Consider the following 23485-nt stretch of genomic DNA (forward strand, 5'->3'; position numbering starts at 1 on the left):
TTTACAATCATACAAATCAAATATTTCTACTAATAACAAAGCTAGTAAGATGACAAAGATGTTGATGTTGCTAACGATTATATTTATTTGTAGCTCGTGTATCACGATATCGACGTCTGGTAGTCAGTGTACAGTAACAATTGACAAGGATATGAGTTAACCGATGCAACTCAATCCGTTAATGATGTATAACCTGTACATAAACAATCGACAACTGTTTAGCACACTTGAGAGTGTAGCTCGTGTATCACGATATTGACGTCTGGTAGTCAGTGTAAAGTAACGATTGACAAGGATATGAGTTAACCGATGCAACTCAATCCGTTAATGATGTATCTGTAACTATGAACAATCGACAACTGTTTAGCACATTTGAGAGTGTAGCTCGTGTATCACGATATCGACGTCTGGTAGTCAGTGTACAGTAACAATTGACAAGGATATGAGTTAACCGATGCAACTCAATCCGTTAATGATGTATAACCTGTATATGAACAATCGACAACTGTTTAGCACACTTGAGAGTGTAGCTCGTGTATCACGATATCGACGTCTGGTAGTCAGTGTACAGTAACAATTGACAAGGATATGAGTTAACCGATGCAACTCAATCCGTTAATGACGTGTAACCTGTATATGAACAATCGACAACTGTATAGCACAATTGACAGTGTAGCTCGTGTATCACGATATCGACGTCTGGTGGTCAACGATAAATAACGATTGACAAGGATATGAGTTCACCGATGCAGCTCAATCGGTTATTGGTGTGTAACATCTACACAAACGATCAATAACCGTATAGTACACATGACAATGTAGCTTGTGTTTCACAAGTATTGACGTTTGGTGGTCAGATAAGCATAAACAGTGCAAGGAATATATGTTCAGCGATACCACTCAATCAGTTAATGATGTACCTCGACATCAACCTCTACATGAAAGCTCGATAACTGTACACCACACTTGGCAGTGTTACTCGTGAATCATGGTATCGACCTCTAGTAGTCAGCCAACAATAGAGGACCACGCTTATTAGTTCATATACATTACTCAAGCAGTCAATGATGAGTAACCTTTATATTAGAAAAAATTATAACCGTATAGCAAACTTTACATTGTGGCACCGATATTGCAGTATTGTCGTTTGGTATTCTGCCAACGACAATGATGTGTAACTTCTTCATGGGCGATCGATAACTATACAGGCACACTTGACAGTGTGGCACGTGTATTAAGGTATCGACCTTTTAACAATAGAGAGCCAGGCATATAAGTTCACCGATACCACTCATGGAGTTAATGACGTGTAACCTCTACATCAATGTTCGATAACCCTATACATACAATTAACAATTTGTTACTTATATCAAGGTATCCATGTCTGGTATAATGCCTAAACTGCATTTAAAATAGACTAATAAGTCCATCAGTACCACTCAAGCAGTCAAAAAAGTGTAGCTTGTAAACAAAGGATTGATATATTTTATCCCAATTTAATGTAAAAGCCTTTTAAACATCCGCCTTTTTTAATGTATTTAACATGTATATTGTTAAATCTAACGTTACCAGTCAAAAAATCCACCAACCTAACGCATGATATTACATATAGCGCGTCATCTCACAATTTTTATAAAACTGCAAGTTATTAGAATTATAGTCTTTCTAAACTCATTGGATGTGTTTACTCCATAATAAAATATTAAATCTGCATTCAATTCATATTAAATTAAATTTTGCAAACCTTATAACTAAACATTGACGCCATATTAGGTTCGTGACATAAATAATTCTTTTATTAAAAGTAACTTCTTCTCTTATATCGGACCTATAAGTCACTCGAACTAGAAATGCTTAAACATGTGCAAAGTCTACGAAATTGCATGCGAACCCGTCGGTAATTTTAAATAATTTTTAATTGGGCAACATGGCAAACTCAACTTCTAAATTAAATTTTGCAAACCTTATAACTAAACATTGACGCCATATTAGGTTCGTGACATAAATAATTCTTTTATTAAAAGTAACTTCTTCTCTTATATCGGACCTATAACTCACTCGAACTAGAAATGGTTAAACACGTGAAAAATGTCTACGAAATTGCGTTCGGGCAACATGGCAAATTCAACTTATAACACTGAAAATATCCTACACCGGAAGTGAATTACATGGCTGAAAGTAATAAACTTTTTTATCAATGTTGTTTTTGGCACACATTTTCTTCATCTTGAGAACAATTAAGGCCTACTCAACTATGCGACCGGAAATACCTTAGCCTGAAAGTAAATTTAAACGGCCGAAAGGTGACAGTTTTTTAGCTGACATACTTTTAGTTTCCAAAACCTTTTCACTCGTAGGTATGTCTTTTCTTGATGTGTAAGGGCAAGCAAACTTAACAGAGGGCCAGAAGTTATCGTTAAACGCGCAAATTTTAATATAAAGACCAATAATAATTATATTAATTATTGAATCTCTTAACTGGAACCATGGAAACTGAATTAAAATTAAAATACCTATGACATAAGTATCACATCGATGGTTATAAGCACAGACATTTTATGTCCACTTTTTTTCACTTTTGACATTTTTATATCTTTGGAAAGCTGTAGTCTTCATCTTTCAGATCATACATATTGTATGTCCATTATTACAATAGAAAAATTAATAAAAATTCTTTAAAAAAAAGTGTACACTTTGGAATGACCTAATTTTACACTGCACACTTGTAGCATGTCCAGTGATTGCAGTACCAGCTGATCAGAGAAAAATACCATTAGAGCACAGAGTATCTTTGGACTTGCAATGATTGTGTATGAAAATACTAGGCCTACTATCTCTGGTATTTATTTTGCATCTTGTAGTATGTCCAAAAATTCGCTGATCTCAAGTGCACTCATATAGTATGTCCAACATTTTGGTTTACAATTAGGTTAGGTTTAGGACATTCAACATCTTTGCACAACAGAACATAATCCATAATAATAAACAAGACCACGAAGACCGTCTTAATGTTTCTAGTTCGAGCTGTTAACCTCTACTGAGAAAGCTTGTGTTATAACCTTTTCTGATTATTTTGTAATTACCGTAATTACTTTGAAGATTTTTAGGTTGAAATTTAAGAAATTTCAAAATGGTTAGTCGCGGGCAGAAAATGCTGGTAATGCACAGATTTATTATAAGAGAAAGCTCTCAGCTTACAACTTTACAGTTTACGATTCAATAGGTGAAGGTTTTTGCTATGTTTGGGATGAATGCTCTACCGAAATTGGTACTGGATTGATTACATACATGTCTTCCGAAGGAAATCAAACATGTCACAACGTTTTGTGACACTTCTGGTGGCCAGAATCGGAATCAATTCATTGCTTCAGGAATGATGTGTATGTTGTAAACAAGACACACATTGAAACTGTTGACTTAAAGTTCATGGAACCTGGCCACTCGTACTTAGAGGCAGACTCAATGCACGCCACGATTGAAAGAGCGCGCAAATACAGGAAAATCTATAGCACTCAAGAGTGGGCACTTTTGATTGGAATGGCTCGTAAAAAAACCTAAACCTTACAATATTGTGATTTTGGATTTTGGAAAAATCTTTGACCTTTGCAAACTGGGAAAAAAATCTAATATTGAACAGAACGAAAAACACCAAAAATGAAACTGTGAATTGGCTTAAGGTAAAGTGGTTCAGGTTTCAAAAAGCAAACCGTTTAAAATTCTGAACCAGTACGAACTAAAAAAGGGAATAGAGTTTTTTACTCTTGATTTACGTATGGATTTCGAGACGCCACTCGTTTGGGAACAACAACTTCTCAGTCCGAAGTACACCGAGCCTATTCCGGTTTCCAGTGCCAAGAAAAAGGATTTGATGTACCTATTTAAAGCGGGTGTAATCCCAGAAGCATACACCCATTTTTTCACTGGAATTCCTAGTTTGGGATTGGCAAGAGATATTGTACCTTACGTCGTAGAGGAAGAAGAAGGAATCGAGTCTCTCACTGAAGCAACCAAAAAGAAAAAAGGAAGACGCAGTAAAACAGATGTTAAAGGCAAGAAACCAGAAAAAGAACTCAGCAAAGAGACCAAGAAAATCAAGGAGCCTAAAAAAAACCACCAAAAAAGAGTAAAGAAAATAAAACCTCATTAAAGCAGTAGTAATAAAATGTCTAAAACGATAGCACTGCTTAAACCTTACAATATTGTGATTTTGGATTTTGGAAAAATCTTTGACCTTTGCAAACTGGGAAAAAATCTAATATTGAACAGAACGAAAAACACCAAAAATGAAACTGTGAATTGGCTTAAGGGTAAAGTGGTTCAGGTTTCAAAAAGCAAACCCGTTTAAAATTCTGAACAAGTACGAACTAAAAAAGGGGAATAGAGTTTTTTACTCTTGATTTACGTATGGATTTCGAGACGCCACTCGTTTGGGAACAACAACTTCTCAGTCCGAAGTACACCGAGCCTATTCCGGTTTCCAGTGCCAAGAAAAAGGATTTGATTGTACCTATTTAAAGCGGGTGTAATCCCAGAAGCATACACCCATTTTTTTCACTGGAATTCCTAGTTTGGGATTGGCAAGAGATATTGTACCTTACGTCGTAGAGGAAGAAGAAGGAATCGAGTCTCTCACTGAAGCAACCAAAAAGAAAAAAGAAAGACGCAGTAAAAACAGATGTTAAAGGCAAGAAACCAGAAAAAGAAACTCAGCAAAGAGACCAAGAAAATCAAGGAGCCTAAAAAAACCACCAAAAAGAGTAAAGAAAATAAAACCTCATTAAAGCAGTAGTAATAAAAATGTCTAAAACGATAGCACTGCTTAAACCTTACAATATTGTGATTTTGGATTTTGGAAAAATCTTTGACCTTTGCAAACTGGGAAAAAAATCTAATATTGAACAGAACGAAAAACACCAAAAATGAAACTGTGAATTGGCTTAAGGTAAAGTGGTTCAGGTTTCAAAAAGCAAACCCGTTTAAAATTCTGAACAAGTACGAACTAAAAAAGGGAATAGAGTTTTTTTACTCTTGATTTACGTATGGATTTCGAGACGCCACTCGTTTGGGAACAAACAACTTCTCAGTCCGAAGTACACCGAGCCTATTCCGGTTTCCAGTGCCAAAGAAAAAGGATTTGATGTACCTATTTAAAGCGGGTGTAATCCCAGAAGCATACACCCATTTTTTCACTGGAATTCCTAGTTTTGGGATTGGCAAGAGATATTGTACCTTACGTCGTAGAGGAAGAAGAAGGAATCGAGTCTCTCACTGAAGCAACCAAAAAGAAAAAAGGAAGAACGCAGTAAAACAGATGTTAAAGGCAAGAAACCAGAAAAAGAACTCAGCAAAGAGACCAAGAAAATCAAGGAGCCTAAAAAACCACCAAAAAGAGTAAAGAAAATAAAACCTCATTAAAGCAGTAGTAAATAAAATGTCTAAAACGACAGCACTGCTGAATAAATCCCAGAAAGACAGACTCATGTAACTGAAACACATTTAGCTGTTTACATGAAGCACTACCTAATTTATTTATTATGTTTTGTTTATTTGTATTTGGGTTTCTAATAGCTGGTAGTAATTTTTATTTTCAAAATGTAAAAAAAATAAAAGTAGTCTACAATGTATGACAATAATATTATTATACTAGCTTTTGATTTTTCATTACCCTACTAAATCATCTAGGGGCAGTTTTTGTTTTGCACACGTGTAGCATGTCCATAAATCTGTTGTTCAGAAGTGCACACATATAGTATGTCCAACACGGTTTGATTTACAAATTATTGGTAAAAATATGGCTTAAAGAAAGTTCAAACTATTTATTTAGATGCACTTCCAATGAATGTGACCAACAAAATTTATTCCATTCAACAGTTTTAGTTTAAGTTTCCCCCAAAATAGAAACTTTGTTTTCGCAGTTTCCGAAATTTTATGAAACTGGACATACAATGCCTGTGCTTATAACCATCGACATATTGTCGTAAGTACTTCGACTGAGAAGACGCATTTGATTTTAAAAATGGCATGCGATGCTGCGGGTAACTGCTAAAAAAGGACAACCACATCTAAAGATCTAAAAATGACATTTTTATTCACTAAAGATTTCTAAGAAGATAGATCATTTGAAATAGGGAAATTCAGGAAGTTAAAGAAATTATCTAGTTTTGTTTATGTTGTATCAACAACAAGTGCAAGTTAATCATTTAAAAGACTAGTATTTACATGAGTTTAAAATTTTTTAAATATGACCCGCCTAAAACCGTCCACCAAACTAATTAGCATCCAGTCTAGATAAGGTTCTTCGTGACCGACTTCTTATTCATCTTTGAGATGGACATGGGTTCCAGATTCTAAAAATCAGATTTCAAGCTGTGCTAAGCAGAAGGTGAAATTTAGCTGAACTCAATATTAGTCGAGAATAATCCTTTCCCACCATAGCTACATTATGTGTAGATATTCGATTACACCACCATGACTTGGGATAGTGTCTGAAACATCATAGTGCACCTTGGGAGATAATGGAAACACATGTCCATCTAGATTACATTTTTTTGGTCTAGGTGTCTGTAATGTCGAAACAATGAAAATTTTCTTTTTTGCTGACTTTTTTATTTATGGCGTCAGATTCCACTCGCTGCACTAAGCAAAAGGCGAAATGGAGCTGAACCCAACATTCGCTTAGCTCCTGATTTAGCTCTAGAAAACAAGAAAAGTAAGAATCACGTAACTATTATTTATCACTCAAAAGAATCAATTCAATATGTTCAACATATTCTAGACTTGATTAAAATTTTAATAAGCAAAATTGAATAATTATGTAAAAATATCGTGAGTTTATTCATGGCTGAGAAAGTCCAATTGAGAATCTACCGCATTATTAATTTTTATACGGCAGGTGGATATTTAACAGCCACGTCATTTTTTAATGTAATGTGAGAGTTTATTATGATCTTTTTGTGGTATTATCACATATTATTAATATTATAACATCAATTTCATACCTCTCAGCCTATCACTTGAGGGCCTGGAAAAATGCAATTATGTCTCTCTGCCCACATATATCAGGAACTGAACTATGGACTGAAGATTTGCATGAAGCTTTAGTTCGATGATGGTGCGTGTACTCCGTGGGATATGGCATGAGCGATTTTATTTACTGTGATCTTATACGAGACAATTGGAGAATAAATACACTTCATTTCAACATGAGTTTTTTTATTCATAGAGTAAAAAAATAAAACACATTTAGTCCAACACATTAAACGTAATTTTGTGGTGACTTGGTGTGAAGTCTTTTATTATGTAAACACTGATACACGTAAAGGTATCATTTGGCAACATATCTTGAGAAAGATTTGAAATCCTCGCTTGGAATTTTGCATGATACTTCATTTCTACATAAACATCATAAATAAATTTTTTAACACACTGAGTATACACGTGACATAAAATATAAAAATAAATAATAAACTATAAATATTTTGGAATTTGTATTATTACACTAAAAAGAGAAATAATCAAGAACAAGTTTTATTTCAGCGCACTCTTCCATTCTTTTACCCTCCATAGCTGACTAGAAAATTAATTACATACACACTGTTGTAAAACATAACTTAATGAACAGAAATGTTAATGTGATAAAGCGAAAACTGTTATGCCACTTGCGATGTTGCGGATTTACACCTTTTACTTGCTCAATCAGACCCACATTTTAACAACTCAGAAGACAACATCTCCAAAATAGCATCATTCTGAAGTTGTTAGTAAAATTGTAAAATTTTTCTTCTTCAACAACTCAAAAAGTGTCAATTTAAGGTCATGCTATCAAATATAATTGGAAACGCTTAGCTAGGGATAAATATTTTTTTTTTAATTTTTTTTTTTAAGATAAACTAGTTTTATTAACTTTAAATGGGTTCTTAGCATCAAAGGGGTAATTTAAAACTCGACAAAAATGTAATTAAACCAGCTTTGTTGGTAATGTCAACCACAATGACAGAGTTATTGACAGTTCAAACAAAGGTATGTCATTAATGATGGTCAGTATGTGGTGTGAGGTAAACTGACTATACTGTCTATAAACATGACGCCATTGTCACATGAGTACTGGGAAGCGACCACGACACTATACGTCACAATCAGGTGTCAAATAAAGCTCTCCTGTTGACAATATTGCATTACATTGATTTATACTCGTTTTACCAATGAAACATAGTTTGTCATCAGGTCTTGGTTACATTCGTGCATCTGTTTCCACACTTTAAATGACCAAATTACAGAAAATCTTTTATGCAAATAAATTTATATCTATGGTTGGTTTTAATTTATTAAAAATATAGTATACGAGCTTTCTCTCAACAAAGTATGTGGAATACCTTTGCGAATTTCATCCTGAAACTTTAAAAAATGACTGGTTTCAGAATACATTCAAATAAACTCATCAGATAATTGTGAACTACACGTAGTTATAGTATTAGTTTATTTATGTTATAAGGTATCTAATAAAAGTATTTCAGGGCATTTTAGTGCCAATAGGGGTTTTAAGATTATTAAATTAAATTATAAATTAAAATGGATTTTTAATGCCAACAATATTCAAGAGCTTTGCCAAAAACAGTCCATTCCTTATAGCCTGGATTTTGGTATGCTATGTAACAGGATTACACAACAAACCCCAATTATAGAAATTACAGAGCACACTAGACTTAATTGGCAATATTACTACTACTGTATGGCAGTGGCGTATACTGTACGCCGCACCACGCCACGCTAGCGGCAACTCCCGGTCACGAACGCTATCGTGACTCTCCCTAATTGGTCGCTATCAGCCACAAGCCTACCAACAATTCACAAGTTCAACTCATGAGTTAACGTATGAACAAGTTGCACTTAGCATTTAGTAATTATTTAATAACCTAACTACAAATATAGTTTATAATCAGTTAAACCTTTGGAAAGGATATTTTAAGCAATTTTTCAGGAACAAAAATGTTTAGTTACAATGAAGTTTTATTTAGCTTTAAAAATAAAACTGAGTAAAACTCAATAATAATTTCGTAGACTATAAAGACAGTAGACGCGATAAGATGTCTACATTCGTTACTGATAATATTTATATAGACGCGAGACCTTAAAGTATCACACATTTAGTCTTCCAACATTGTCATTCTCAGATTAATAAATAGTAAAATTAATTTAATCCAGAATCATGCTAATACATATAACACTGAATGAATTACGTAAATAATAATTATAATAGAAATAGAAATTACATTTATGGGAAATGTTTTTTCCTTTATTGTTTACACAGTCTTAACTCTGGAATAAATTTTAATTAGATTAATCAATAGGAATACAAATTGACAAATCGACTGCTAAAAATCCTGACTTATATAACTTGTATACTTAAATATGGTTAATGAGGAAGTATAATGATAAATAGTCATCCAAATATCTTTGGAGTAAACAATCACAATATATATGTAATATTGTCAAATCAAAAACCTGAGGGAATAAATTTATTTAATATATCAAAGTTAAACCCATGACTATATAATTCCAGAAGATGTTACCTAATAAAGGCATATAATGGCTCTGAGGAGAGTTCTAATTTTACAACTCTTAGAAGAGTACACGTTTAAAAGTTTTTGGATCCAGTAAAATTAACATTCTTAGAACTTTAGTTTTAGTTACACGGTTAGAGACAAGGGAATAGCAGTATAGAGACAAGGAAAACCCAGCTGGTTTAAAGTGGCCGTTTGATTTCTATATCTCAAGTCTTTGGGACACGTACGCTTGTCTCATGTTCCTACCTCCCCTTATTGAGTCTCTGAGAATTAGTAGACCAAGCCGTTTAACACGACAAACTTGTCGTTCTCTTGGCTCATAAAGCTGAAGCAACTAATTCTCAGCTCTGAAGCCGCGAATCTCAACTCGCTCTTCTGAAACCTCTAAATTTATTTTATACTGCTTGTTTTATTAAGCCATTCCCGAAAGCTACGTTTAATTCATACTAGGAGATTGTTCTCCAGAGTAGTGTTTGTGCTAAGTAATATTTGCAATAATAAACAATACAAATATATCACAATACCGTCAGGTTTCCACATATATCCATTCATTGTGCTAGTATAAATGTACATTTTATAGTAATAAAATATCTAATATACTATATGTGTTCGATCATTAAACTAAACCTTATGTAAATCCTAATAAGAGACCACTATGGTCTTGTATATTCTACAGGACTTTAACAGGTTTAATGTTTCTTTTGCAACTAGTACTACTTGTCCATATCCCAAAAGGAATGCGGTTATTCCATTGCAATCTTGCAAAATTATATACAGAAATATGTTGAAGAAAGTTCAAATGGCTATCAAACACGGAACTGTCTTGAACGTGAGAATCACCAAATGGGCGTTTTGGCGTCAGAATACAACTGGGCACGAAGTCTAGCGGTATTTTAAAACTACTGTACTGTAATTAAATGTACTCATGCATCTATAACCAATCTCGTGATCATCATGTATATAATTTTCTTAAACCTTATATCTAGTTTTTCCGGTATCGTTTATCTACTATAGTTTACACATTTCGTACTTTAGTCATAATGCATCCTATGACTTAGTTACCAAAGTTAGTCTTCTATTTGGGATAATACTTTTGAAAAGCTTCTAACTTACACTAATGGGATTTTAAAGATATTAACCATTGTTTATTGATACAAGAAATTAGTAACACAACGTTCTAGATCTGAAATGTGACGTATTACTCAGGTGAATACCTAACGTAACACATAACTACAATCTAGGTTAAAATAAACAAATCATTCCAGAGTAACTTGAATAAATATTAGTTATTTATTAAGTCAGGAACCTCAACAAACCTGTTGTGTCTCGACTTCAAACACTAGTCTCTAAAGCACTAATTATTAAATCTAAACTAAAGAATACAGGTCTCGATTGGTCATCACTGAAAAGGCCAACCACTGACATCTGACCAAAGGTATTAGGTATAAATGTGGATCGTTACTAATTCATAAGGAAAGAATACTTAACATTGTTTTAGAGTTTGTTATATTGAAGAACTAGATTCCTTGTTACAAGTACGTGTTATTTCATTTACACTTTGAGAACGACCTCAGATAAACTGTAAACTTTAATATTAATCATCCAATAAAATATCTTATCACTTGAAATCCCACGCTTTACCTTATTTGACTTTAAAGTGACTCAACTGCGGTCAATGTTACGGTGGAATATCTTTGTTATTTCACCGGAGACCGACATTAAGAGCACGTGAGACTAACCTTTGGCATGACTGCCAGGGCTGCCACTGCCGTGCTGGCATTTAGCCCGCAAACCTAGTCTTTCACCTTATACATCGGCAACAACAGCACTTTATTTTAAGAAATCAAGGCCTTTTTACTCAACGGGTGCAAAATTAAGATAAAGATCCGTTACAGTTCATGAGACAGGTACATTGAATCATAAGTCACTAATCCTCCAGGTTTCTTAAAAGCACAATACTGTTTATAAAACTAAATCTGAAACATTTATGTTTTTTTTTAGAGCTCCTAGACTCCAGGAACTCTCAGCCTCTATGAGCTCCATCCATCACGCATCTACCCGCCTCTGGAAGTATTCGAACTACAAAGAATCTCATTAGGAGGTATTGTATAAATTTAGTCTAAAAACACTAAAGTAAGTAAACTAAGTAAAGTAGTAATGTCAACCACTTATAACTTAGTGTATAGTACTTAGAGTGTAAAATGATATTATACTTTATACCATAATATAACCAATGAGAAATTCAACTAAACCTTCTTACGTGTAGTCTTTTTATCGCAAGGATTTCACTAGTGATGGGTTTGTTATTCTTTTTAATATATTTTTTTTAATAAAACCCTAGCAGTAAATTAAATTAGATAGAAAATTAGTTGCATTTGAAATATTGCTTATATTCTACCCAGGAACACAATATTACAGTTTTTGTAAATATTTTTGTTACACCCCGTATATAGTTTGAACTTTTTTTAAATTGAGTATATTTAAATAAAATAGTACTCAACACGTACTTACAGTATATAAAATCTTAGGAAAGCTTTTCGTGCGTTTAAAACATTCTTTTTTTTCTAAAAAGTGCCCACAATAAAATTCAAGTTTGAGTTACACAGAAAAAGTTGTACTCGCTGCTGTTCTGGGGGGAGGAAAAAACTTAAGTCGCTTCTCGCAGTTTATGATCACATTTTTAAACGTGTTTTCGATAAATGCCGCACATGGCGACTCTCCCAACTGTCCGAACCAACCCCCTTCAGATAAATAACTAGGTTTAGCTCATCTTTACTTTGGTATTTCTTTTTACAATTCCCTCGATGTCTTCTAACAAACGACCACTGTCCACAGTAGTGTTTTATCAATAAATGCCGCACATGGCGACTCTCCCAACTGTCCGAACCAACCCCCTTCAGATAAATAACTAGGTTTAGCTCATCTTTACTTTGGTATTTCTTTTTACAATTCCCTCGATGTCTTCTAACAAACGACCACTGTCCACAGTAGTCTTTTTATCAATAAATGCCACACATTACGACTCTCCCAACTGTCCTAACCAACCCCCTTAAAATAAATAACTGGGTTTATCTATTGTTGTATTGTAGCTGTAGTATTGTTGGTTATTGTAAACAACAGCACTGCAGACCGAGGTTAAATCAGTGATTACTGCGGGTTCGTTTGTTTCGTGTTGTCGTTTTGTAGATAATAGGAATTGCCTAAATAAGTTCATTATTTTAATTTTTATTTGATAATACATATATTCGAGAGGGAATGCGAAAGTTACGTCGGAAGAGTAAGGTAATAAATATAATGAAAGATAAATATATATTATGATAGATAATAAAGGAGGCTAGAGTAAGAAGGGAACAGATTGTTTTAGAAAGAGGTACAAGTAAACATGTACTATAATGCAAAAAATAAATCATTTAAAAATAGAACAAACTCTTAAGGTACGTAGTTACAGCAGAAGACCTAAGCTGAATACTACCTACGTATTGTAATTAATAAATAACAAATTTTATTGAATGGTCTTTTTACTCTTGGTCGTGACGACCCCCCATTACCATAAGTCTAAGTCGGAAATATATAGATGGTTTAAACTTGCACTTACGTATTTTTACATTAATGAAATAATTCGTACTGAAGTATGTATAAATGTTTATATCATATTTCAGTAAAGTTTCTTTAAGATTACCGTTTAAATAAACAAGAGGTATTAATAATTCCCTTATCTTTAAAACTTTTTCTTATTCGAATATAAATATAATTTATTTAAAAGCTGAATTTAGTATAACATTTTATGATATTTTAAATGCAAAACATTCAGGGTTCAGAAGTACAACAGTATAACTATTGATAAGGATATTTTGACCACATATTGGTGTATGTTCAAACAGTGGAGACTGATAGAGTAAGTAATCCAAACACAAGTGATAATATCACACGTACTGCATCTTCAAGATTTATAATACACAAACGTTGGGCTTGTAAGTTTTATAATAATTAAAAAAACATTACTGAAGTATCAAACAAATGAAATTACTTTGCCGGAATCGTCTTCGGATTTATGACAAATTTACTACTTCCATACATTTGAATCCAAGAAATGTTTACATTCTATACATGTTGCGTGTACAGTATATATAATCAGAAAGGTTTTACGCGTATCACGAGGGTGTGGGAAGAAAAGCGTAACGAGCGCTGCTCAACCTTGAACCACATCGAAAACACATTTTACCACGTACAAAAGGAATAATTTTGTTATGTAATTTTCTTCGGGAAGAAACCGGAATCATACACTAATCATTTATTTAGTTTAACACCAATAAATATTTGTTTCTCCCATTCTTTGACGCCGCTCTCCCCACACAGATCAACAGAATGTAGAAGTTATCTAAAGAGTTATTCATTGTAAACAACAATTCGATAACATTATCAAAGTAACAAATTTAATTTGAATTTCACAAAGCCTTATTTATTTAAAAATACTTAATTAATGGCTATTCAAAGCTAGTAAGACACAAATGTTATTTTCAAAATGGAATTACCAGTTTACGATTAAGTAAGGAGTTTATTGATGTGGTTGTTACTGACATCTTGACTCTATTAAAAGTTGAAAATCTAAGGTTCCTTCTCTATATCAATTCAGAGGAGTGCATGATAATCCAGACAATCACAACATTTTGTATTTGCCAACAACGAACAATGCAGGAAATGAGAGTGACTATTGTAGTTAGTGTCAGACTAGAAATGTTATTGTTGTATTCATCAAATAGTAATCATGTTTTTCTGTGTATAAAGTTATAATATTGCTGTAAAAAAGCAAATTGTATACTAATAAAAATAACGTTTTGTACTATTTAGTTAATTTTTTAAATCCTAAAAATTCATAAGGGAAATATTTGAAGAGCTATAATTAAGTCAGCTGCCAGCACGTGTTATCGTAATTTAGCTAATTTGATAAGTAATTAACAGGTAATGTTGTAAATTAGATCAAAAGTTTTGAGAAAATAAGATTTTTATTTGTATACCACTAGACGCGTAGGAATCGTTTAAAATTCGTGAAATAATTAATTCAATTATAATGTTATATGTAGTAGTGATATCTACAAGCATTGATTATATAGGAAATCTTAAAACTGTTCCACATTTTAACAGGAAGTATTTAGTGAATAATTCGTATTTTTGCCTTAAATAAAAATAAATATTAAAACAAACTAACCTAGAGTAATACTAAAAAGTATTTTAAGTATTACGAAATAACTATGTATTTGAATAAGAAACGGATACGAACAATAAAAGAAGATAAAATATTAAACAAAAATAAGAAATGGTAAAAGAAAACACTACTTTTTGTTGATTATACGAAACTATACCTTGAAAATAAATTTAGGAAATTTATGACTCTAAAAAGCATGATTAAATAAATAGTTAAATTAAAATATTGTTCAATTTTGTAAGCATAATTTGGCATTAATGGTTGAATATTTAATATTTATGCAATGGTTTAATTCCATGGTTAAATTTGGGATTAATTTAAACAACTACGTAGAATAACTATGTTTAAGAAAATTATAAATTATTGTGTCAAGTTGAGTGATTAGGATTTGTAACCAATGTTTTAAATATGGATGGGGTACAATTATGCCATGTCCTACGATGTCAGAAAACTTATTTGTTAAATTTATTTTTAATTAATTAGTACTTAATATATAAAAATAAATAATTTATATTAGTTATTTTAATTTAATATTAATTAATTTGTGCATGGTGTTATTTATTAGGTTGTACTAGATTTCTTCTACCATTAGTAGCAATAATGACTACCACTACCGAACTATGTGCCACAGTCGCGTGCCACAGCATGTGGCCACATTTCTGGCAGTGGTTCAATAAATGCTCAAGATTACGAGTCCAGACCTGTCCTGACCATTTCCACGACAGATAACAAACGAGGTTTAGGGCGCAGTCTTATTTCTGTCTGCTTGGAACTTCCTTTAGCAATAACTTCACAAAAGTACTGCAGTGTTTTAACTCTTCACAAAGGCAGACCTATAAAGCTCGTTGTAAATGGTTTCCACAGATGTTGTACCTAAATAAGCTGAAGCATGTATGTTTAAAATAAAACATGCATTAACTGTACAGATGGCAAACAATTAATTATTTCACAATTACACAAACGACAATAACAATTTGACGACATAATCATGAATTTATTTAGTTCAAGAAAGTTACAAAAGTTCGTGTGGTTCATCAAGGAATGCTTCAAATGGAAATATTGACGGCTAGAATCTAAAAGCATTCATTAATAAAAATGTTCATGGGGATTGACCCTCACAATAAAAATCGCCCTGTTTCTCACGGTTTTTTCCAAAACTACTCAAGACCTCTGGAATCAGAATCATTGAGGACTGTATTCTGGATAGTCACATGTATCCTTAAGATTTATCTAAGATCTGTTGACTGTATAAATATTAAATAATTAAATTCTACTGCTTGTAATTTAAACATGCCTTGATTTTCGCAGACTCTAACATTACAGTTTCAATTACGAAGTCTCACTTGCATTTACAGAAATAACTATAGACCACCAAACCTAGTAGACTATGTACGATTTCCTCAAATGTTTACATTGTTAACATTAAACGAAAATAGGTTATTACTAATTTTAACCTAACCTAATTTTATAACTAATTTTCTAAGTAATAGTACTATATTAATCACTGTAATTTAATGAAAATGAGTCTAATTAGACGCACAGAGGATTCATTTTGGAGAGAAACCACGCTGGATGATAGTTTAATAAAGTCACCTATTAAAGTAATTTAGAGAGAAAATATCAGGCAATCGGTTTGTTGTACCTTAGTGACACGTTTTTAATTAATTGTTATTGACTACAAACTTAAAATAAAAGATCCATGGACCAAAATTAAAATACTCAAACTCGTTTTTCAAAACCTAACCAAAATTAAATAAATACATATATTGTAATATTATAATATTTTACTAATCTATTACAATAATTTATGGGTTAGTGAGAATTATGTGATTCCTTAATACTTGCGAGTACTGGTTATGAGATTTGGACGTTGTGAATTAAATGTCAAAATAGATTGATTTTAGGTCCATTCTTCATTTTATTCTATGCGAAATAATAAATCCACTTTGGTTTCAATACAAAGTGTACCGGTTGTGTTCGTGCCTTCTTGATCCAAAGAAACGGAAATTATGATGACAAGTTTGAGAAGTTTTAATAAAGCTTTCAAAACAATAAAGTCTCTTCATCCTGGAGTTGGTTGAAAACAATTGCACTTTCAAAGTTATTGTTCGATAAAGTGTTCATTAAACTATATAAACTGGCAGTTCTGAATTTTACAAACTACCTCTTAAGTACTTTATTCCCCTGGCTTACAGTTCGGTATTTCCAAATATTAGATGAGGTTAAATTGAATAGGATGTTTATTATTTACATTTTAAACATTAATTATCATTACTGTTATTGGCTCCCTGACACCGTAATTTCTTTTGCCACTGTATATCTTTCGTTGATTATTGTTCCTTGAAATTAAACCTTTACAACTGTATATAACACTTAGGGTTTAACAATATTTTATTACGAAAATATTCTTAACCTTTTCTGAATTGGTAAGGAGCCGTAATAATCGACAAATAGACGTAAGGCCAGTTATAATAATTAATAGTGTCTTTTCCGTATGGTGGTAACAGAATTTCAGTGCTTAGATATTAATCGTTAATCGTATATAGTAAAATATAATAGTAAGAATGCTTACAATTGATGAATTTAGATTAAAATATAAGGGGAATGTGCAATTAACGAACGAAAATTAGGCGTTTTCATTCCCAGCACCTATATGGATAAACTCGAGAAGGTTGGGTATACAAGTACAGTGTGAGGCGGAGGGCGAAACTGTCGGCCCCAATAACAGTTTAGTTGCCGCTGAACTGTAAATGTTATTGTTATGGGAGTCTGTGGCTCACACTAAATGATAATGTCTCCACTCTTAATAGTGGTTTCCACTCTCGCAGTGATATTTATGTTATTGTGACGATGATGAAACTGTAAAATGTATCGCGAGTTAAATCCATATAACCATGTTTTGCATTCTAGGCTAATCGCACAAAAGGATAGATGTTTTGCTAGTCCTTGTTATAAGTAATTCAATACTGAGTTTAATGTCAAGTTATTAGAGAACAACAGACAGATCTAAACCTTAATAAACTTCATGCACATTGTCTTTCGTACAATAAGGGTCGTGGATAAAACCAAAATGTGTTATTAACACAAGATGTAAGTAAATAATCAAATCATTGGCTGGGATGGTTCTCGAAGAGAAAGCGAAGCTCTTTACCTTCAACTGAGAATGCTATAACACTGTGACGGCTGATATCTTATGTCTGTCTGTGTCTGAAGAAACGAAACCACGTCGAAACTGCTTCACTAGGCGGAGTATTTATCCTTTGCTGAACCTGGTTTCTCAAGCAAGCTATGTGCATAGCACAAGGGTGGTGCCCACAGTGCCTTTAGGTGGGGGCAGCTGTGTTTTCTAAAATTTGAATACTTGAATACTCTGACTGCTGAAGCTCTTTAGAGATACCCCGCGAATCAGATCGTAGTGAAAACTCTTACTTGTGAGCAAGGCAATGCTTGAGGAACGACTTAACAGGAGTCTTTCCCTCCCCAGGTATCATGTGCTGTTAAGATGACCTGACATATAGCCTACACGGATATACTTGTGTGAGTCTAAAATATCATTTTCTCGATTAGTAGAGAAATTATTTTGTTTAGAACGGTTTTACTCCCTCAACACGTTGTGAGGAAGGCACAGATGAGACACAATTTCATATTTAATTAAAAGTGTTGCAATACAACTGTCTCTCCTCAGTACCACGAAGAAGTGCAAGACGCTAGTCCCGAACGGATGAGAAACCAAGTTTGAGCAAAAAAGTAGATACTCTGAGTAGTAAAAGCTGTTCCGATGTTGCTTTGCCTTTTCAGACACATAGCCAACATATTCCAGCTGTCACAGTGTTACAACGTTGTTTTCAGTTGAAGCTGGAGAGCTTCGCTCTCTCTTTGGCTTCGCTCTCTCTTTGAGAACCAGCCAATGTAAGAGACAAAGCTCAACTATTAAAACTTTTCTTGCTTATAAGATTATCCTGGTAGACTACATCTCGTATATATCTTCAATCAAAGCATATTGCTAACAATCGCTATAAATAATAAATCGTGATTATACTTAATATATTATTTAAAAGATAAAGTATTGTATATTTGAAATACATCAGTTACGTAATATTTAGAATCGTTCATATTCCATTATTGTTGTTTCAATACATTTTATTATAAGTTAAAAAGGTTAACATTTTATAAGGAGAATATACTATCCGCCATTACAAAGATTGTATATTTGTAACAAAAACTAGTAGGAATCAGGTATGTTGCAACTTTAAATGCATATTTTACACAAACAATGTGAAGTAAGAGTGAGAACACGGTTACGTAATTTAGATTTCTTCTTACGAAATGTTTTCTCGTAATAAATCTCGGGAGTGTCATATAACAAAGGTTGGCACTTTTAATGCGGGAGTGTAAAGTCAAATTAAAACAAACACAGTAAAATTCTTCTTTTATACTCTTGTGTACATGCTGTACAATGATTAAAACTAGCTACTCTTCCATTCTTGTTGCTAATTCCTCCTATTTGCCATTTTTCTATACGAAGAAAGCTTGTTTTAAAAAGTGCTTGCAAAATAGACAACCTAATTTCCTATTTTTATTAATATATCAGAATTTAAATACTGTAAACATAGCAGGGATTTAAATTTACAAAAAATTGGGAAGTACGTTAAGATATTAAATATTTCTTAAAAATTATTAAATTATTTTGTATTCTTATTTTGATTACACTGAAAGAATATAACAGTTAGAATGAGAAAATTATTGCCTATGTTTGTTTGTAGGCAATTAAATACGAATAAGCGTGTACAGATATATAACAATAAACTATGTCTTAATGTAAGTATTAGATCCTCTTTATCACGTGTTCTTTAGAATCTAGATTCTAGTTTATGGAAACTGCAAGAATGCATATACTCTTTTTGCGTCAAAAGATCGTGTGCTCTACATAGTACTAACCTACATGTATAGTAAGTTGTATACTAACATTAAATATACTAATCAATACAAAAGAATACGTTTAAAAATTATAATTTATAGGTAAAAAAGTTTTAATACAGTTATGAAAACTTAAATTAACAAAGAATCCCATAAAAACAAAACCACTTTGTTATGATTGAGGTAAAAACAGTAGTATCTGGAAAATACATTATATTTCAATTTTATATTTTATTTTCTTCTTCACGTGTATGTTATGTTTCGTAGTTTTCTCTGATTGGAGGTTTATTGTATTCGGTCCTGAAGCATCGAGACAAAAAATAATTCAGTGATATGGGTTTCTTCCATTGTTTGTTACTTAAGTTATGCATACTTGGAAATATTTGGCTTTTACGGTTCTAGATGAGCTTTTTATTGCATTTCACAAATCGCATCAGAGATGGTAGGAAATAATTGATGTCTTTGTTATGTTTCTACCATGTTGGAAATAAAATGTTGTAAGCTACGTAGCAGCGGGAAAGCCAAATGGCAGAGACAATGTTTTCTTACGTGTTGTCTTCCACAAGAATATTAAAAATATGTAGAATATTGTAATAAGTTTTAGGATAAAATCTATTTGGTATACAATGGTATTTTACACGGTATTATAAAACTAACGAGATAAAAGTGCAGAACTAAGGGTTTCTTCCATTGTTCGCCATCATCTTAAAGATTCTAGGAAAATGTCCCTTTTTATGTTCTGCTTCCACTTAAGACTAAATTTTACGCCGTAGAGCAACGAAATGGATTGGAATGTAAAAGCTTTGATTTTCTATCAATTTTGAAAATAGTTCTGGTTCCACGTGAGTTATTTTTTGCAGCTGGAAAAGTGGCAACCAAGATACCATTTAAATATTCTAAACAAAACTGATTCGCACTTCCCAAGTATGTAGATACACAACAAAACCACCTATTCTATGAAATAAAACCAATACACACGTTATGTTTCTTATGTCCTGCTGTTTCTTCTATTGACAAATAAATTTTGGCAGCTATAAAAGATTCGAAACAAAACTATTTTATTTCAAGATGCAGCTGCCACAATTTTAGGTTGACAAACTAAAAAAACAAGCAAAAATAATAAGTAAAAGAAATGTAGTATTTTTGTACAAAGATTGCCGTGATCTAAAGACCAACTTGCATAGGCTGTTAATAAAATATTGTTTAATCCTAAATGATATATGCAGTTGTAAAGGTTTAATTTTAAGGAACAATAATCAAACAAAAATATAACGTGGTAAAAAGAAATTACGATGTCAGGGAGCACTTAAGGGTAAAAATAATCAATATGTCAAATGTAAATAATTGTCAAATGTCATCCTATAAAACTTAACCTTATCGAATATTTTCTAATACTGAACTGTAAGCCAGGGGTATAAAGTACTTAAGCAGTGATTTGTAAAATTCAGAGCTGCCAGTTTACGTAGTTTAACGAACGCTTTGTCGAACAATAACTTAGAAAGTGCAATTGCTTTCAACCAACTTGAAGATGAAGGGACTTTATTGTTTTGAAAGCTTTATTAAAACTTTTCAAACTTGTAATCATAATTTCCGTTTCTTCGGATCAAGTAGGCACGTACTCAACCGGTACACTTTGTCTTGAAACCAAAGCGTTAAGTAGCTTCATTATTTCTCATCGACCAAAACGAAGAATGAAACTAACATTATTATCTTTTGACATTTGCCAGAACATCCTAGTGTCAAAACACCACTACTCGCAACTATTAAGCAATTCTCATCACTGTAATTCCCACTAACTCATCACAATGATAGTAAAGTAGAGCACCAAAAACCATGCTTTAATTCCCTCTTTAACTACATAATCATATCTCTCTTTGTTAAATAATACGCGTAATGGGTACTTAAACTACTTTTATAGATTAATACAATAATATACTAGTGCAATAATTTAAATTAATATTAATAAATTATTTTATTGGTTTTAAAAAACAAATTTTAGTATTTTACCAAAAATAATAACGTTCAATTTTTACCCAGGGCGTTTCTCTTTTACATATGTTGTCAATAATAATTAACAACATTTCAACAAATTACAGCACACTGTTTCCGATGCGTCATATTTTGTAATTTGCTACAATAGCTAACCTTATTAAACTACAATTCAACGTGATTTCTCTCCAAATTGAATCCTCTGTGGGTCTAATTAGACTCATTGTCATTTAATTAGAATTTTTAATATTGTAACTGAACCGTTCTGTAAGAAACAAAATGTTTTAAATATGCTATTTAATTGGAAATTGGTTATAAAAAAGCTACGGTTATTTTAAAATTGGTAATTATAAGCTATTGTAGTTTCTAGTTAATAATGTTTTAAAACAGATCTTAGGAAATCATTAATAATCTACTAGTTTCGGTTCTGTTTGGTTATTTTGGAAAATCCGTGTGAGGCTTCATAATTAAAACTGTAATGTTAGAGTTTACGAAGATTCAAACTTGTTGAAATGAGAAGCAGAATTTATTAGGTTTTTTTTTATTCAGTGAATAGACCATCGATGAATCTCAAGGATACATTTCACTGACCAGAAAACAGTCCCCAATGATTCTAATTACGGAGGCCTTAAGTAATTCTGGAAAACCCGTGGGAAACAAGCCGGATTCTCATTGTGAGGATCAATCTGAATGAAGTTTTTATTAATAAATGCTTTGAGACTCTACCCCCCAAAAATTGTTCTATGTGAAGCATTCCTTGATGAAGCACACACACTTCCACGTTATATTATAGTCAGCATTGGATACAGAGATGTTATATTTTCCATAGATATCACAGATCATAATGAAATATCGTCCAATGAATATTTAAATGACGGCGCCTTTGGAACTTTAGAGGTGGAGTAAAACGGATGGATTTATTCATGATAACCATATAGTGTTCACAGATTTCTGAATTGGATGTAGACATTCCTGATCACAGGCGAGAATTTCCGATTACGCCAAGTTCAAAGGTGGTATTTTGAAAAGAAGAAATTAATAATTGATCTCTTCAATAAAGCATTACCATCAATCGTACTCTTAGGAAATCCAAGTAGACCCTTTTTAACAGTAATATAGTGCCGTACACTAGAGCGGTTGTTGGTACTGTAAAAGTTAACTCGTAAACATCCTATGATATTTATCAACAATATCAAATTTACAACTATAATACACAAAAATAAAAACATTTTAATAATATATAATATTAAATAGTAAATTTGTAATTACATTATGTATTATAATAAATTTACATGCAATTTATATATTTTTTACAAAGGCAAAAACGGATCTCAAAATACTTATTTAATATATAGTAAAGTCGCCAAGAAATTATAATATATTACAAAACTAAATAGAATTCACAGTTGGTACAATAAGGATTTAAAACACACACACACACACACACACACACACACACACACACATATATATAAAACACTAACACTACTGGAACATTTTAAACATGTCATACATAAAGAATAATTAAAATCTTTGTATGTGTTTGAAACTCTAAGTCCATATTAAAACTCTATGAGTATTTACTCTAAGCCCTCTTTATTTTTATTCATACTATGTAAGCAAAATTTTAATATATTTGAATAATGTGAAACTTACTGTAAAAGAGACTAGAAATATTCTATTTCACTTAGGAAAGCAATCTTACGTAAGAAGACGTTTCTTTGCTTAACGGAGTGATTTATAAGGAACAAGGTCTGCGAATACATAAGTAACTGAAGTGGATCTTAGACAAACTTATCTCGAAAACACAGAT

At 32.3% G+C, this 23485-nt stretch overlaps 1 protein-coding gene across 1 annotated transcript; it reads left to right on the forward strand.

Annotated features, from left to right (window-relative positions):
• Nucleotides 1–3772: 3772 nt before the first annotated feature.
• Nucleotides 3773–5415, forward strand: LOC124358458 (nucleolar protein 58-like). The gene is made up of 2 exons (XM_046810753.1): nt 3773–4123; nt 5242–5415. Exons 1-2 carry the CDS (start codon nt 3773–3775, stop codon nt 5413–5415), a joined length of 525 nt encoding a protein of 174 aa, XP_046666709.1.
• Nucleotides 5416–23485: the final 18070 nt, after the last annotated feature.

This window comes from Homalodisca vitripennis, chromosome 3, assembly GCF_021130785.1.
Source record: "Homalodisca vitripennis isolate AUS2020 chromosome 3, UT_GWSS_2.1, whole genome shotgun sequence".
In the NCBI taxonomy this organism is placed as follows: Eukaryota; Metazoa; Arthropoda; class Insecta; order Hemiptera; family Cicadellidae; genus Homalodisca; species Homalodisca vitripennis.